This window comes from Panicum virgatum, chromosome 3N (assembly GCF_016808335.1).
Source record: "Panicum virgatum strain AP13 chromosome 3N, P.virgatum_v5, whole genome shotgun sequence".
In the NCBI taxonomy this organism is placed as follows: Eukaryota; Viridiplantae; Streptophyta; class Magnoliopsida; order Poales; family Poaceae; genus Panicum; species Panicum virgatum.
The window spans coordinates 53,074,938-53,089,452 of record NC_053147.1 but is presented as its reverse complement, the minus strand read 5'-3'; the positions used below and the strand labels follow the sequence as shown (position 1 = coordinate 53,089,452).

The following is a 14,515-nucleotide window of genomic DNA, read 5'->3' as shown; positions in this document are numbered from 1 at the left end:
TAAGCAGAAGTCAACAAATACTTCCATTTTGGGACGGAGGTAGTAATCCATGCAGTCACCATTACACATGGGCTACTTTTTTCTATGGTTAAGTGGAGCATTACAGGCTTATACAGCTGAATAACGAGAGAGCACATGCGAGGGAAAAGGAAAAATTGTTTGACGACCAGTCGTGCGCGCGTGCCCCGGCCCGCATTTGGCATTTCTTGTCTCCACGGATCAATAACCTCACGTGGGCAGCGCGTACGAGGAGGAAATAGATGCTTAGAGGGTGTTTTGGAACAGGGATTTAAAAAAAATCCCAGGGATTTTTTAGTATTTAGAAGTATTAAATAAAAGTTAATTATAAAACTAACTGCAAAACCCTGGGGCTAAATTGCGAGACGAATCTAATGATGTATCCTAATCTATGATTAGCGAATAGTTACTGTAGCATCACTTTAGCAAATTATGAATTAATTATGCTCATTAGATTCGTCTCCCGAAAAAGCACTCAGCTGTCAAAAAATATTTATAAACAGATTTTATTTAATAATATAAAATAATAAGATTCTTTTTGATGTGATAGGGACTTCTGAAAAAAATTTGGAACCAAACAGCCCGTTAGTATGAAGCTAAGCACCAGGATAAAGACCTTTTTTTTTACCTATAACCTTTCTCTGCAGCATTGAAACCAAGATCGGGCTTGGCATAGTTACGAGGTTCCCGTTCTATTTAACTAACACTAACTGAAGCTAACCGGAAGCTTTCTTCTCATGCGACTCGATCGAAAAGAGGGTGCTGGACTGGACCACGACTGAAACTGCCAGGCGCGGACTAAAAGCTGGGCTCAGGGATTCCTGAGTCAAATGACTACCAAAAAGATTTTATCTAATTCATATTATCTCCGTTTAGAGAACCGATTATACCATTGTGTTCTACACAACGAGACGAACAAAACTAGACCCCACGTGCATATTTTGACGATGTTCTGCGCTAGTAGCAACTTATGTGATGACTTGCTCTCTTTCTGTAACAACTTATGTACATATCGGCTTACTTTGGTAACAACTTATGTGTATAGCAACTTTCGTTTTGTGTCAACTCATGTGTATAAGTGTATGATAGATTTTGTTTATAGTAACTTATATTTTATATGTGTAGCAACTTATGTGTATAATAGATTCTTTTTTAACAACTTTTGTTTTATATGTGCGATAACTTTTATTTTAAAGACAATTTATATAACTAGCGTGTACGACAACTTATATCTTTTTTACTACTCATGTGTATGACATCTTGTGCTTTTGATAATTATGACAACTTATGTTTATAACAAATTATATTTTATGGTAAGTTTGTTTGTGACAACTTATAATTATATTTTGTGGCAATATTTATCTTATATGTGTGTCAACTTATATTTTATATTTGTGACAACTCATGTGTTTAATATATTTTATTTTATGGCAACTTTTTGTTATACATATGTGACAAGTTTTATTTTATGAATAATTTTTTATATAAATTTATGCGTATGACAACTTACTACTTATGTATATGACATCTTATCTTTTTTGGCAGTTTATGTATATGATAGATTTTGTTTGTGATAATTTAGATTTATAACAGATCATGCTTTTTGTGGCAACTTTATTTTTAGGATTAATTGGATCTGTGCCATTATAATTCTTTCGTATTTGAAGCGCGCCACTACTTCTCGAGTAACTACGCCTGTGCCATTACAATGTCACACTTCCTGGACATATGCCATTACGTACCCTTTCGATGTGTTTATGAAAAAATTTGAACCAAAATGCCCTCGTCTTCAATCTCTTGCGCCGTCGGCCGCCCTACCCGCATCACGCCTGCACGCCGCCGCTGGCTCCGGCGCCCAGCAGTCAGGGGGCCTGTGGCCTCTGTGCCGCCAGCCTGGGCGATGCGCGCCCGTGTGAGGTTCTCGGATCCGGTCCGGCGTGTGAATGAAGGTGACGTTCGCGAGAGGCCCCTCGAGGGCGAGGAGGCCACGGATGCGGGCCTCACGGCGGCGGCCGCCGCCGACTTTCTGGTTGTCGTCGCCTGCAGCGCTTGAACTGCAGCTCTACCTGAACACCGGCTTCACGCTCCTCGACACCGATCTCGTTTCCCACGCCGCCCAACCTCTCGGCTCCCGTCGCTTCCCCCACCGCCTCTCCCCTGCCGCGGCAGCGCGCAGGGACGGTGAGGGGAGCGGTGCAGGCGGAGGGCGGGGATGGGTCCGCGGCGGCACGCGGGGCCCTCACCTCCACCCTTCCCATGTTACACGGAGCGCAGGAATGGGTCAGTGCCGGCGCACAGGCACGAGCCCAAGGCGGCGCATGCGGCAGAGTGGAGGGACGGGGCCGCGGTGGCGTGCAGGCATGGGCCCAAGGCGGCACGGAGGGAAGGGTCCTCAGAGGCGAGCGCCCAGGCCGGCGACGCGGCGGCGCGCAGGTGCGGCGCGGGTAGGGCGGCCGACGGCGCAGGAGGTTGAAGACGAGGGCATTTTGGTCCATATTTTTTCATAAACACATCGAAAAGGGTACGTAATGGCATATCTCTAGGAAGTGTGAAATTGTAATAGCACGAGTGTAGTTACTCGAGAAGTAGTGGCGCGCTTCAAATATGGAATAATTATAATGGCATAGATCCAATTAACCCTTATTTTTATGACAATAAATAAAATATTTGTTGTGGTAACTTTTATCTTATATGTGTAGCAACTCATGTGTTTGAAGCCTTCCGTTTTTGTAGCAATTTATGTGTATAACAAATAGCAACTTGCTACCGGTGAAAAACATCTTAAAAATATATGCAAGTGAGATGTAGTTTTATTCGTCTCGTTGAGTAGAACATAATGGTACAATCGTTATTCGTAACGGAGGCGGTACGAAGAAGATAAAATATTTTTATGAAGAAAGTTCATGCGAAAAAGGATCAGGCTAGCTGTACGTGGGGCCGGAAGCAAAGCAGAAAGGAGGTGGGGTTGCGCGCTCTGCGTCCCTGCGACCAGTCACGCTATATCCTGGTCCGAGGGAAAACTTATATAATAGTTTACGGAAGTTTTTTTTAATGAAACTTTTGGTGTGTGAGATCCGTACTACAATAAATATTTTTTTGATATTATACGTGCTACATTAAATAGGTACCTAAGATGAGACAGAGGAACGAGCCAACTGTACATACAAACATCATCCCCTCGACCCAACCATATATATCTGATCTCCACAAAATGTGGAACTAGCCTATCCGATATGTTGAACCAGACTACCAGAGATCAATGAATGTTGAATTAGTTGTAAGGAAATGTTGAACCATGTACGATGCCATGATGGGAGGCATCATAGCTAGGTAAAGTGGGGTGGGGGAGCAAGACGTACATACATACCTGATTCCCATATAATATTGAACTAATCTATCCGAAATTTTGACACAGAATTTGCAAATTGTTGTATCAAATGTAAGAAAAGTGGGGTGGTGGAAGATTGGTTAGAGTACATGGTCCTAGTGGACTTTCAAGTTGTAACAATAATAATTAACTATCACGTGGAAGCTACATAGGAACCTAAGCACATTGAGACGTCCTTTGGTGAGTTTTAAATTTTTTGTTATTTGTTTCCTTCCCAGCGGTATATTTTTTGTTTTCTATGTAATAGCACAAACCGGTAAATCTCATATTTTTCTCCTCAAATGAAATAGCATTGCTCATTAATTTTTCTAAGTAAGAGCATCTCCAGCAGTTCCCCGATAATCCTTTCCCAATAACTAGTATTGGGAGATATCTCAATAGCAGTTTTAAGATTATTGAAGGAGTTGCTTTTGCAGTCTCCCAATAATCTCATCCCAATCCAACTACCTTATTGAGAAAGTCACAATTCCCCCTTTGTTTAGAGAGAGTTGGGGTGAATTATTGGGTTGTCCCAATAACTATTGGGAAAAGGGAAGGTTAAGGGAGACTGCTGGAGCACTATTTCCTTATCAACTCTTCCAATATGATAGTTGGATTGTGGATTGGGGGACTGCTGGAGATGCTTTAATAGAAAACATTGTCTACAAGGTGAAACATAGTCTCTAAGGTTAGGCTATTGGGCTGATGGATCTCCTGCTACAAGTTGGTTAGCGGATGTACCTCCTCCATCCCATGAAAAGTGGAATGCTAGTGTTTAAAAATAATACCATAAAAGAGTGTAATCCTAAAAATTGGGGTGTGGCCTTTGAGTCTCTTGTTTTTTCTTCTTCCTCTATCGTCTTCTCCCTCGGTGCTTAGCTTAGCGAATCTCTTGTTCTTCTCCTTCCCCGTCTTATTCTCCCTCGGTTCTTGGCGAATTCCTTTGATAGTTGACGAACTTTGTGGTTTGAGCTTGTCGATAACCTGTTTGGACTTGATGTACTCAGAATATCCCCTAAATGTTGATATACCATATTAATTAATTAATTAATTCCATAACCTGGTTTTACTTGTAGCCTGATTTGGCAGCGTGGAAAATGCTTTGCTAGATGTGGCCACATTGGCTGGCTTCTTGAGCATCGGTAGAAGCCACCCATTTCCCTTGAGTATGGCTGAATAATTACTGCCATGTAAGGAGCGCTGTGCTTGCCCTCAAGCTCAAGCCACCGCACTCGATCGAAAGGAAAGTTCCAGGTAGGTTCTAAAAAAAAACGTATCAGTTAAGCTAGGAAACTGTCAGGTCCGTTCTAAGAAAACAGCACCTGAAAATCAGGCGAAACACGGTTTCGGTTTTTGATTTTTTTGGTAATGACACCGTTACGTAAGAACGCTCAGGATCCGAGCCCAAGCAAGCCTGCTTTGCCGGCCACACACGCAGCCGAGCCACAGGGTTTGCAAAATAGCCAAATAGATCCCTAAGCTTCGCTCCAAGAATCACTTTAGTCCCTGAACTATCAAATAGTCTACTTAAGTCTCTTTTGGATCAAATTGGTCCCTAAGCTTTCGCGCATGCTATGTGTTCTTGCCATATCAGTAGTGGGCACCCTTTAGATGATTCAGTATAATAGTAGAATGGTGCACAAGAGCATCGTATCATCTCTTGTCCTATGTACAAGCATCTAGCTTTAATTTTGATTGAACCTTAGGTATGACTCAATTTTTCTTGTAATATGCCAAATCCATACAAGGAATTATTAATAATTAGACGAAATAAGGTGCAAATGAGACAATTATAACATGTTGACTCATTGAAAAACAACAAAAATAGACATGGTATGAACATGTGGCTTGCCACATCATCCCAATGACTATTTTGATCCAACATGGAAAATTGAGGGATCTAGGTGGACTATTTAATACTTTAGGGACCAAAGCAACCCCTAGACCAAAGTTATGGGATGTGCTTGGCTATTTTGCCTAAATATTAGGAAGGCAAGCATACCTATTTTCCATAGGTGTTTGCAGTGACATTAAAAAGGCTTCATCTACACAGTTTTGTACCCTCAATGTTATCGATCTTTTAGAGAATGGTTATTAAAAAAATCTGGTAGACTAAGATTGTTCTTATTAAGAAAAGGCTTCATCCACGAGAAATTAGGAGGAAATTCATTTGGTGTTTTATTGCTCTAAGGTGTGAATTGATCATGTGAGCATTATTGTGGGCTACATGCATGGGAACCAGTATCCGCTATGGAGTTGAAATTGAAAGACCATGAAAGCTCCTTGTTTTCCATCTTACTATACCAAATCATCATCGGACATTCAGAAAAAAATAGTTCATTTTACATCTTTTGACCTACTAGCACAATGCTCATGCATTGCCATGGTAATAAATGGCTACAACTTCTAGGCTATGCACACTTCTAACCGGTAGGCCGATACATAAAAGAGTACTGTGAAGCATGGCTATTTTGTAATTTGTTGAAATTCTAAGTTTTTGTGCAAAATAATCTAAGTTTGTCGCTGTAAACAAATCTAGACTAAAGCCCAGTCCGCGCACTACAATCCACCATAGGATGTGGGCAAGTGTGCGTTAGCGCGAGGGGCCACGTAGGCTAAGGCTTTTTGGGCCGCTAGATCCAAGCGAACGCGGCGTATAAAGGAGTCGGGAATGAGGCTATTAGGGTTTTCACCCTCCCCACCCACCCCCTCCCCCCCCCCCCCCCCGAGTTGTAGCGCCGGCGGCGGCAATGTTCCTGGTTGCTTCCGCACAGTGTTAGGTGCCATGTCAAATTGATACATGCTATGAGGAGCAAATGGAAGCTCTCAGCTGCTTGGGGTGTGCGGATGCACTGCGGACCTAGCAGAGCGCGGTGTTGGGCGATGATTGTGTGGTTTCTTTGGCAACCACAACTAGAGGCATCAAGAGCTCATCTCCACGATTGGAGATGACTATCTACAGAGATGTTCGACCATTCGAAATACATGGAGAGATGTGGTTGGTAACATCGATCCATCGATGTGGAGTTTCACCGTGTAAGTGGTGAGGGCGCAAAGGCCCATGGTCAAGGTATGTATAACTTCTCCTCGTTAGGTATGTTGCTTACTTATAGCTTTGAGCTTTTTATTTTTCTTCTTCCTCTGCCTCTTCTCCCACGATTTCATGATGATTTGTTTACATTGACGAACTCCGTGTGTTATCATTGATAATGTGTTTAAACTTGATGCACCATACAAATTACTTAGCTTCATTTCCTGGTTATTACACTTGTTGCCTTTTGTTTGATGTGGCCGCGCCGGCTGATTTCTTAAACATAGATAGAAACCACAAATTTTTCTTATCTTTGGTATGTCTGATTAATTACTGCCAATAGTGTGTTTGCCTTCAAACCACTCGCAAGGCTGGCTCAAGCCACCGTACTCGATGAAAACGAAAGTTCGAGGTAGGTTCCTGAATGGAACTTTGAGCTATCATGGCCTGTTTGGCTCCAGGACTTTTTCCAAAAGTCCCTATCACATCAAAAGGAATCTTACTATTTTATATTATTAAATAAAATCTGTTTATAAATGTTTTTTTACAGCTGAGTGCTTTTTCGCGAGACGAATCTAATGAGCCTAATTAATCGATGATTGGCTACAGTGATGCTACAGTAACCATTCGCTAATCATAGATTAAGATACATCATTAGATTCGTCTCGCAGTTTAGCCCCAGGATTCTGCAGTTAGTTTTATAATTAATATTTATTTAATATTTCTAAATACTAAAAAGTCCCTGGGACTTTTTTGAAGTCCCTATTTCTAAACACCCCTAACGAAACGGTTCGGTCCGTTCTCCGTTGTCAGGAAACGGAAGATGAAAAACAGGCGAAGCACCGTTTCGTTTGGAAAGCCCTGGATCCGGGCCCAAGCAAAGCCTGCTTTGCCTGCCACACACGCAGCTTCTTTGTTTTTTTTTTCCAGAATAATTGCACACGCAACTTGTTTTATCCTTTTTAAAAAAAAAGTACTTGCAGGTTATTTTTTTTCGAGTAAGAGAGAAATGATAATTTTTTTAAATAAAAAATGAGAATCAATGGTGGTAGCTAGCCCTGCAGCCTAGGCACAGGCTTTGCAACAGGCCTAGTGGTAGCCCTGTCCCTTTGCATCGTCTCGCCTGCATCCGCAGCAGAGACGCAGAGCAGAGTCTGCATAGGCGGGCACGGCTACACAAGAAAGGCCTGTACGTACAGTCCGGTGGTGTACCTTCCCGGAAGGGGAAAAAAACGGGGAGCGAGCAAGAAGAAAGCGTGCAAGCCACCAAAACCAACCGGCGACGGGGAGGCCCCACCGGGGATCCCCATCACCCGTCCATCCGGTTGAGTCTCCCTCACGCCACTGCCCCTCCCCAATTCCACACTCCACACCACACTCGTCTCCTCCCCTATAAATCCAAGCACCGTCGTCTCCCTCCTCCCTCCCCACTCTCCCTCCGGCCCTTCTTTCTACTCCTGCACCGCGCGCCAATGGAATCTCGCGTCCTCGATTAGCCCGCTCCGCTCCAGTCCACCGACTCGGCCTTTTGTGCGCGTGCGCGCGCGGCAGCGGCGGTAGTTGTCGCCGTCAGGGATCAGCGGGGGGGGGGGGGGGGGGGGGGTTGACCCCGGTGGGGTTCGGATGGACGCGGCGAAGGAGCCTGCTGTGGCAAAGCCGCGGCTGCCGCCGGGGTTCCGGTTCCGGCCGACGGACGAGGAGCTGGTGGTGCACTACCTCCGGCGGCGCGCGCTGGCGTCCCCGCTCCCGGCGGCCGTGGACATCCCCGACGTGCGCATCCTGGCGCACGACCCCTCGGACCTGCTGCCCCCAGGTGAGTGCGCGTGCGGCCCGCTCGCCGCCGGCGCGTCGGCCGGATCTCGGAGCCGGAGCTGATTTGGTTGGGTACGGTGGCAGGGTGGAGCGAGCAGGAGCGCTACTTCTTCACGTGCAAGGAGGCCAAGTACGTCAAGGGGCGGCGCGCGAACCGCGCCACGGGGGCCGGGTACTGGAAGGCGACGGGCAAGGAGATGCCCGTGGCGGTGGCGGTCCCGGCGAGGGGCGGCGGCGGCCAGGCGCAGGCCGTGCTGGTGGGCATGAAGCGGTCGCTGGTGTTCTACCGCGGGAAGCCGCCGACGGGGAGCAAGACGGACTGGGTGATGCACGAGTACCGCCTCGCGGGCGCCGGCCTCGGCCCGTGCCGCGGCGCGGCGGCGCGGCCGGCCGAGGGCTGGGTGCTCTGCCGCGTGTTCCGGAAGAAGGGGTCCGCGTCCGCCAACGCCGCCGCCGCCGCGGCCGAGCAGGGGAGCAGCGGCGACGTGGAGGAGGCCGAGGAAGCGGAGGAGGAGGACGGCGCCGCGGGCGGCGCGCGGACGTTCATCGACTTCTTCGCGCGCGCGGACGCGGACGCGGCGGGGCGGCGCGAGGAGCAGGGGCAGCGGCGCGCGTCGTCGCCGGTGGTGTCGTCGAGCTGCCTGACGGACGCGTCGCACGAGCAGCACGGGCGCGAGCAGGAGACCACCAGCCGCGGCGCGTGAGGGGAGGAGGCTGCCGCCGTGGAGCGAGCGAGCGGCCGGGCAGGGGCGAGCAGGCGAGCGGAAGCTAGCGGGGAGAGGAGGGAAGCTTTGTACTGTACCGTCGCAGAGCCTAATGGTGTCCGGTTGAGTCAGTTTAGGAGTAAGTAAAGCAAGATTAGGAGAGAGAATGGGAGGCTGGCAGGCAGGCTCCCTGGAGCGGGCGAGTGCAGTCCAGGGTTCGACTTATCGGTCGGTAACGAGTACCGCACCAGCGGTAAATTTTAAAAAAAATTCACCGAAATTTAGAATTTTCAAAAAAATTGAAATAAATTAGGAAAAAATATGGTAAGAAAGTAGAGATGACATACATCATTCTGATATAAGAACATGTTCAAATATTTGAGCATTTGGGCACGGAAAAAAATAAAAAAAATCGGAACCCGTTAAGGCCCGTTAAAAAAAATGTGAAACATGTTAAAAAAATGCGGAACCCGTTAAAAAAATGTGGAACATGTTCAAATGTTCAAAAAAAATATTTGACTTGATCCACATGTAACATTACCCTATTTGCCACCTCCATATGTTGGCTATAGATTACCCAACATGCAAGATGCTTCCAATGTGCAGGTAAATGGCGGTTTAGCAACTAATTTGTATTAATTTGATTGTTTCATCGAAATTTCATCACCTTCATTATGCAGGATGAAGGATATGCGGCATATGGTGCATATGGCGCATATGGGGCCTATGGAGGCTATGGCTATGGCTCATATCAACAGGATGATTCTGAAGAATAAACTCCATGTGGTATGTATCGTGTGAACTACTATGTATTATGAACTTTAGCGATGATGGTTTGTAAGGACTATGTTTGTGATTATTTGTATGGACTATTGTTGTGATGATCTATATGGATTGTGGATGTGAATTTCTATTTATATGTATATGAACTTCTATTCTATGTATGTGTGAATGTTATAAAATTGTTTGATATATACCATGTGCAATGATATTTATAAAATTACGGGGAAATTCTGCCAAAATTTTTTATTTTCCGACGTCATATGGTGTTTACCGGTAAAAATTAGAGGTTACCGACCGGGAAACAGCGGTTTCCGGTCAGTAAGCAACGGTTACCGTTTTTTGAATTTAAATTTCAATTTCGTCCGGTATTTAGCGGTTACCGGAGCTTACCGGTCGGTTTACAGATACCGCCAAAAGCCGGGAACCGCCTTACCATCGGTAAGTCGAACCCTGGGTTCGACTTACCGGTCGGTAACCGCAGGTTACCGCAAAAATTTACCGATACCGCTACTAGGCGGCAAAACATACCGGCGGTAAATTTTAAAAAAATTCGCCGAAATTTAGAATTTTCAAAAAAAATTGAAATAAATTAGGAAAAAATATGGCAAGAAAGTAGAGATGACATACATTATTCTGATACAGAACATGTTCAAATATTTGAGCGTTTGGGCACGGAAAAAAATAAAAAAAATGCGGAACCCGTTAAGGCCCGTTAAAAAAAATGCGGAACATGTAAACAAAATGCAGAACCCGTTAAAAAAATGCGGAACATGTTCAAATGTTCAAAAAAAATATTTGACCTGATCCACATGCAACATTACCCTATTTGCCACCTCCATATGTTGGCTATAGATTACCCAACATGCAAGATGCTTCCTATGTGCAGGTAAATGACGGTTTAGCAACTAGTTTGTATTAATTTGATTGTTTCATCGAAATTTCATCACCTTCATTATGCAGGATGAAGGATATGCGGCATATGGTGCATATGGCGCATATGGGGCCTATGGAGGCTATGGCTATGGCGCATATCAACAGGATGATTCTGAAGAATAAACTCCATGTGGTATGTATCGTGTGAACTACTATGTATTATGAACTTTAGCGATGATGGTTTGTAAGGACTATGGTTGTGATGATTTGTATGGACTATTGTTGTGATGATCTATATGGATTGTGGATGTGAATTTCTATTTATATGTATATGAACTTCTATTATATGTATGTGTGAATGTTATAAAATTGTTTGATATATACCATGTGCAATGATATTTATAAAATTACAGGAAAATGCTACCAAAATTTTTTATTTTCCGATGTCATACGGTGTTTACCGGTAAAAATCAGAGGTTACCGACCGGGAAACAGCGGTTTCCGGTCGGTAAGCAATGGTTACCATTTTTTGAATTTAAATTTGAATTTCGTCCAGTATTTTGCGGTTACCGGAGCTTGCTGATTGGTTTACCGATACCGCCAAAAGCCGAGAACCGTCTTGCCGTGGGTAAGTCGAACCCTGGTCGGGCACGGAACCAACCAACCGAGACGGGAGATTGCTTGGTTGCTTGGGCGACCGAGGTTGGTTGGGTTGGGTTGGATTTCGTGGGGGGAGGGAATCCCAGGTTCAAGTCAGCCAGCCCAGCCGGCGGGCGGGCGGGCGGGTGGGGTCAAACGTCATGGGGCCCCGGGTGGACTGGCGTGTGGCTCCGCTCGGGACGGTCCGGGTCCCGGCCCCCGCTCCGCTCCGCTGGCTCGTCCCGGTCAAGAATATTTTGGGCGGATCTCGTGTTGACCGGGGGCGAAAGCAACCGCAGAGGAGCGGAGGGTGTGCCGTGTCCCGTGTGCCTGCGCCGGGGGGGAGCGATGGGCCGGCCGCGCTGATTGGCCGGCCGGATCGCCTGACCCGACGAGCCGACTCGGGCGGTTGCGTGCGCGCTTGGCTTGGGCCCGCCGCCCCTGTTTGTGTTGTGTGTGGCGAAATTCTTTACGCTTTCCATTTTCCAGTATCCGCTGCAGCTACTAGTGTCTCCGCGTATTTAGCTGGCTCAATCAAGGTACCCCACCTCTGTCTCTCTCTCTCTCTCCTACTTCAATTCCAGCAGCATAACGCAGCCGTCCTTCACTGTGAAGAATACTAATACCATACGTACTGAACTTTTATGCACCGTACCACCCACACCCAGACTTTTTTTTAACTTAAGTGCTACTGGAGATATAGACAATTCATTCAGTTATAGAAAATAAGGTCATTAGTCCGTCTTGTGGGGTTAATGGTAGCTAACTCATGGGGCACTGACACATCGGATACCATGCATGCCAGACCAGAAGAGGGTGGCGCAGCGCATGATATCATCAGGATGCATGCTCAAAGACACATTTGGGTGGCGCGACACGAGTTAGTTGCAATTATATATTCAATGCCCTTTATTACTTTCTGTTTTACATGCCACAAAAAATATCGCTACCATTTTTTTTCCTGACTGTCCACGTAGTCAGATAGCCCAAGCAAGATACACTGCTAGAAAATCTCTCATTAGTACCGGTCGGGAATCGCCGGTTTGTACCGGTTTCCCGACTGGTACCGCTCCTCCGGTACTAAGTGCACGCGCACTTAGTACCGGTCAGATGGCCCGGTACTAAACGGACTGTTTAGTACCAGTTGGTAACACTAACCGGTACTAAACTGCTGGCCACGCCAGCAGCTAGGCCGAGCCCAACCGGTACTAAACGATTTTTTTTCTTTTTGATGCTTTATATTTGTTCTCTTTTCCTTTCAATTTCAATTAATTAGTATTAGTAGTCGTACTCGCAGCGGTTTGTGTATTCGTACTCGTATCTAGAATTCGTATTTGTATATGGAGCAAAGCAAATAAAAAAAATTATATACATACATGGATAAAAGAAATGTTAGAAATTATATACATACATGGATAAAAGACAATAATATTTACAAGTATGAATTCCCATAAGTTTTTTCCGACAAATCCTTCAATAATTCTAATCATCTGCATCGTCATCGGCGCCGGCATCCTTCTTGCGGCGTTTGTTGAGTTTATCAGCTCAAGCCACACTTATCCTTGGATCGGAATGAAATTCACCATTTGGATTTATCACCTCATCCAACAGGAATCCACAGAGTGCTTCTTGAATTGCCCGGATTCTTTCCGGTTCGATGAGGTTCTCTTTCAGTCTCCAAATCTGTCAACAACAAATAAACACCAATAGTTTAATTTAGTACCTGCATGGAATTAGATACAAGAAATTGTTACTAATGTTATACGTACTTCGAAGTTTTCTTGTGTCACCCTCTTGGTCTCTCTGCAAAAAAGTGCATGTGCTCACATACGTAGTATCCGCAGAGGTTGGTTCCTTGTTTCTGTTTCAAACACTATATACATATTATGAAATATTCATGCTGTTTGAATAAATGAAAGTAGATGTGCGATATTCGTAACGGCTTGTTATGGTTGAATTCAAGCTCAGTCGGTGTTGACGCGACTCCTAATTGTGTTTTGAGGAACCGAGACCATGCGCTTTGCATGATGTCTACGAGATTTTGATATAATTCTGGTGGCTTATTCAAGGAGTCCCACACAGTAACTCGGGATCGATCGATTTCGATCACAAGTAGGATCCAGTGGAAACTGTTGATACATACATATGGATACAAGAAATGTTAGATATATACACTTATTGGCTAATTGAAGTGACTCAAAAAGTGAAAGGACTCACTTGAAGTTGTACGGCAACAGAATGAATGTGCGATCGTGCTGCCCTTCCAAGGACATGACTAAATTATTCTCGGTCCGATTAGGATATTGGCGTACACACTCCTCATGTATAACATTCGGATCTATGAAGCCAACGTTGTAAATCCCGCTCTTCCGGCATTCTTGCATTTTCATCCTGCACGATTACAAATAAAAGGAGGGAATGAGAAATCTAAACAACTTAGTAGAGCTAGAGTATACAATTGACAGAAAACACTTACATAGACCATACACTGACGAGGGACTTGTCTAGGGCGTCTTGATGGAATAGAAACAAAAAATGGTCAAAATCAATCCAAATGTCATCCATTCCCCGATAGAAATGGGTATATTTAATTAGAGCAGCTAGCATTATATACCCCTCTGCACATGCTTTCAAGTACCACTAATGTAACTCATGCATTCTTGTTGGTAGGGTGTCAATAAACTCTGGCCACATCAGAGGTTCCCCCAGTACAAATGGCTTTCTTCCTGTCCCTTGGTGAACCGAGATTTTTTCCTGACCTAGGAGCTGAGCTTTTGTGAGGTTCGTTTCCTTGACAAACTCAGCAGTAGCTTCATCCTCTTTTGAAAGCACCACTAGAGGGGGTACGCTTTGTTTGGGTTGTTCGCTGAGCTGGGGGACTTGGTTGTACCTCCGATTACTCTTCTTCTCCCATGATTTTGTAATCGATCGGTCATAGTTCGACATCAATGGAGGCTTTGATTGGCACATCATGGATAGATAGAATTTCTTCGCTCCCGGATCCACTGGTTCCTTTGGCGGAGGCTTCTTTGGCTTCAACTGCTTGCGCACGCCTTCTTGCACCCAAGCATCCAATTCCTCTGGAGTCATTTCGTAACCTAACATCTCTGGCGCGGGCTTCTCTTTCTTCTTTCGTTCTTGGGTCTTCTTATATCTTGGAGGTGGCGGTGGCAGCACCCAAGCAGATTTCTTCTTCTTTGCGGGGCGAGGAGATGGCAGAGGCGGACTAACACTAGGCTCCCCGGAAGCGGCCGGTGACGGCGATGGACTAACGCTGGGGTCCTGGGC

At 45.5% G+C, this 14,515-nt stretch overlaps 1 protein-coding gene across 2 annotated transcripts; it reads left to right on the top strand.

Moving 5' to 3' along the window:
- The first annotated feature begins 7,779 nt into the window (after nucleotides 1-7,779).
- On the top strand, nucleotides 7,780-10,939 carry LOC120666165 (NAC domain-containing protein 83-like). Of its 2 annotated transcripts, none has more exons than XM_039945954.1 (4): nucleotides 7,780-8,229; nucleotides 8,313-9,538; nucleotides 9,613-9,718; nucleotides 10,676-10,939. In XM_039945954.1, the coding sequence occupies exons 1-2, from the start codon at nucleotides 8,040-8,042 to the stop codon at nucleotides 8,930-8,932; spliced, it is 810 nt and encodes a 269-aa protein (XP_039801888.1). In that variant the 5' UTR covers nucleotides 7,780-8,039; the 3' UTR covers nucleotides 8,933-9,538; nucleotides 9,613-9,718; nucleotides 10,676-10,939. The 2 variants fall into 2 exon arrangements, with proteins under 2 accessions (XP_039801888.1, XP_039801887.1); XM_039945953.1 differs by having other exon boundaries at nucleotides 9,613-10,601; nucleotides 10,676-10,924.
- Nucleotides 10,940-14,515: the final 3,576 nt, after the last annotated feature.

Excerpts from the sequence above, each read along its gene's own strand:
- LOC120666165 (XM_039945954.1), top strand. The coding sequence starts at position 8,040 with ATGGACGCGGCGAAGGAGCCTGCTGTGGCAAAGCCGCGGCTGCCGCCG. Across the intron at positions 8,230-8,312 it reads CTCGGACCTGCTGCCCCCAG|GGTGGAGCGAGCAGGAGCGC; the intron begins GTGAGTGCGCGT and ends GTACGGTGGCAG.